General features: G+C 60.8%; 1 protein-coding gene across 1 annotated transcript in view; it reads left to right on the top strand.

Annotated features, from left to right (window-relative positions):
* Positions 1 to 3,483, top strand: part of GYLTL1B (glycosyltransferase-like 1B) — a 5,646-nt gene that overhangs the window by 1,718 nt on the left and 445 nt on the right. Inside the window, 10 exon segments of the mRNA XM_010291918.1 lie at positions 1 to 19; positions 579 to 750; positions 902 to 1,006; positions 1,240 to 1,352; positions 1,471 to 1,596; positions 1,744 to 1,899; positions 2,017 to 2,180; positions 2,465 to 2,743; positions 3,105 to 3,251; positions 3,429 to 3,481. The exon segment at positions 1 to 19 is cut by the window's left edge and continues 39 nt beyond it. Of these exon segments, the coding sequence (XP_010290220.1) occupies positions 1 to 19; positions 579 to 750; positions 902 to 1,006; positions 1,240 to 1,352; positions 1,471 to 1,596; positions 1,744 to 1,899; positions 2,017 to 2,180; positions 2,465 to 2,743; positions 3,105 to 3,251; positions 3,429 to 3,481 (1,334 nt within the window).

Raw genomic sequence — 3,483 nt, 5'->3', positions numbered from 1 at the left:
CAACGCCGATGACTTGAAGGCAGGCACTTGACCCCTCCCTTTGCCCTGTCCCAACCAGTGCTTGGAGGGCAAAGGGGAGCAGCAGAGAGGGGCGAGTGGGAGGGGGTTTATTAACTCCTTTCCTGCTGGTCCCTCACTCACCTGCTCCCCTTTCTGGACTAGTTGCTGAGAAGGGCGGCACAGGGCTGGTGCTGGATGGGTGGGGAGGCCCTTTGGGGTAGCACTGCCTCTGTGGCGGAGCTGGGTCCCCCACTGAGCACTGACACGCTGGGGTTCAGGCGGAGGTTCAGGTGCCTGGAGGAAGAGCCAGGCCAGGGAAAGAAAAGGAGAAGGAGATGCAGCCAGCGCGCGCCTGAAGGGCCTGAGGGAGAGAGGTGTGTGGCTGCTGGTGGTGCAGCTGGATGCTCCAGGCTCGGCTGACCCCACAGCTCTGCCGGGGGGCTGGCGCTGCACTCAGGCAGGGGCTCTGCCCCTCCGCTGGCTTTCCCTGCCTGGGCATGCCGGGCACACACAGCTGTCCTGCCTGGGCAGGGGAAGGGCATGGTTGAGCCCAGCCCTGAGGCCGTGTCGCCTTGCAGCCGGAGGTGTCATGGATCCCCAACAAGCACTACTCTGGCATCTACGGGCTGATGAAGCTGACGCTCACCAAGGCACTGCCCTCCAACCTCTCCAAGGTCATCGTCTTGGACACTGACATCACCTTTGCCACCGATATTGCTGAGCTCTGGGCTGTCTTCAGGAAGTTTTCTGGTGAGGACAGGATGCCCCCGGGACCTGCTGGGACCCTGGCAGGGCTCAGGGTGGCAGTCCTCATCTGCCACAGCAGCAGTGCAGTGGGTTTGCTTGGGCCTTCTGAACCTACAGCAAGATGGGCTGCATCCACGTCTCTCTCTTTCCTCAGACAAGCAGGTGATTGGGCTGGTGGAGAACCAAAGCGACTGGTATTTGGGCAACCTCTGGAAAAACCACAAACCGTGGCCAGCCCTGGGACGTGGCTTCAACACGGGTGAGTGTGGGCCCTGCAGCTGAGGTGGCACTTGGCACGGGGAGGCTGGGGAAGCCTGAGGTGAGACAGGAGAGTCTTGTGGGCACGAGGAGGCTGCCGCAGTATCCTGGGGTCGTGTGGGGGAGTGCAGATCAGCAGCATGTCCCAGGGGCTGACGACACGCATGCTGCAGTGCTCCAGCTCTGTAATGGGTGCTCCCTTGGTGATCCTGTGCCCTCCTCCCCGACACCCAGGGGTGATCCTGCTCTTGTTGGACCGCCTGCGTCGCCTGGGCTGGGAGCAGATGTGGCGGCTGACAGCGGAGCGGGAGCTCATGAGCATGCTCTCCACCTCACTGGCTGATCAGGTAACGGTCCCTCTTCCTCTGGGGTGGTCAGCCCCGCTGCATTCCCATAGCGCTGCTGGCACAGCAGGTGCGTGCCGTCTTCTTCATCCACCTGTGCATTTGCCTTTCTCTCTCCTAGGACATCTTTAACGCAGTGATCAAGCAGGACCCGGCTCTGGTGTACCAGCTCCCCTGCTTCTGGAATGTGCAACTTTCTGATCACACCCGCTCGGAGCAGTGCTACACTGAGGTCTCGGATCTCAAGGTGGGTGGGTTTGCTGCCTTTGAGACTGGCAAGGGCCTAAAGGACATGTGCTGGGGGCCTGGGAGAGTCAGCATGGGGTCTAGGGGCTTGGGGAGTGCTGGGTGCTGCTGACTTCCCCTCCATGGGGTGACACACAACTGCCCTCAGGTGATCCACTGGAACTCACCCAAGAAGCTGCGGGTGAAGAACAAGCATGTGGAGTTCTTCCGTAACCTCTACCTGACCTTCCTGGAGTACGACGGGAACCTGCTGCGCAGGGAGCTCTTTGGCTGTGCCAGTCTCCCCAGCCCGCCCAGCAACCAGGTGAGGGCAATTGCGACTCTGCCTGCGACCCCAGAGGGTGGGGTGGGCAGAGACCCCGCGCAGCCACCCCAGCTCACCCTGGGGTTCCTGCACTCCCTCACCTTCGTGGTGTTGCAGCTGCAGCAGGCGCTGGAGGAGTTGGACGAGGATGATCCCTGCTACGATTTCCGTCGGCAGCACCTCACGCAGCACCGCGTCCACCTGTTCTTCCTGCAGTACGAGTTCCTGACCCTTCCCAACCCCACCGATGTCACCCTCGTGGCCCAGCTCTCCATGGACAGGTACTTGCTGATGGGGCTGGTAGGAGGTTGGATCCCACCTCCACTCCTCTGGGGAGGCTCCACAGCTTGGGGGCTAACAGGGATCTCAAAACATGGGTTCCTCACCCTCACACCAGCACTTTGCAGTGAGGAGCAACACCCCAAGCTGGGAGCAGCAATTCCTCCTGTTCCCCTCCTGAACTGGGCTCCGGGGGTATGCAGCTCACTGGCAAGCACCCAGTTTTGGATCTGGCCAAGCTGCCACGGGAAGGCCTCCTGCTCACACAGTACCCTCTGCTTCACAGGTTACAGATGTTGGAGGCCATCTGCAAACACTGGGCGGGCCCCATCAGCCTGGCACTGTACATGTCAGACGCAGAGGCTCAGCAGTTCCTGCGCTACGCCCAGGCCTCAGAGGTGCTGAGCGCCCGCCGCAACGTCGCCTACCACATCGTCTACAAGGAGGGGCAGTTCTACCCCATCAACCTCCTGCGCAACGTGGCCTTGGCCAACACGCAGACGCCATACGTTTTTCTGACGGACATTGACTTCCTGCCTATGTATGGCCTCTACGATTACCTCAGGTAAGGCTTTCTCCAGCTGGCTCTTACTCAGCCTGCCAGGCTCCCTAGGTTTGCAGGAAACCTCCCAGCACCAAGGTTTGCAGGAAATGCCCTGGGCAGCAGCCCTGAACATGCAGAAACTGTTTCCTTTGTGTTCAGCCTTGGGATCCTGCCCTTGCTTTTGTCAGACACCAGCAGATACGAGGAAGGAGCTGTGGCTGAGAGGGATGCCCTGTTCCTCCTGCCCCTGCGTGGCACACTACAAAGTGTCCAAACCCACCAATACCCTTCTGGAGCAGTGGGCAGGCTGGAGGGGCTGAGGAAGCGGGCTGTGGCCATGGCTCACAGCCACGGAGACCTCACGCCCTTCCTCCCACCACAGGAACTCCATCCAGCAGCTGGAGCTGCCCCAGAGGAAGGCAGCTCTCATCGTGCCGGCATTTGAGACCCTGCACTACCGCCTGACCTTCCCCAAATCCAAAGCAGAGCTGCTCTCCATGCTGGACATGGGCTCCCTCTACACCTTCAGGTAGGGATTGCAGCTGCACTGATGTCTAGTGGGCCTGTCACACCCAGCAGAAGCCACTTTTGTACCCTTGTGCCTTGGGGCTGTGGGGCAGCTGGCTCAGAGGACCTCCTGCATCCTCTGCCTGTCTTGGGGAGCTGCCAGCTTTCCCGGGTCTCTCATTTCTGTCTCTCCCCGCAGGTACCATGTGTGGCCAAAAGGCCATGCCCCAACTGACTACGCCAAGTGGCGGACG

The sequence above is a fragment of the Phaethon lepturus genome, unplaced genomic scaffold, assembly GCF_000687285.1.
Source record: "Phaethon lepturus isolate BGI_N335 unplaced genomic scaffold, ASM68728v1 scaffold34797, whole genome shotgun sequence".
NCBI lineage: Eukaryota > Metazoa > Chordata > Aves > Phaethontiformes > Phaethontidae > Phaethon > Phaethon lepturus.
This window is presented reverse-complemented; position numbering and strand designations above follow the sequence as displayed.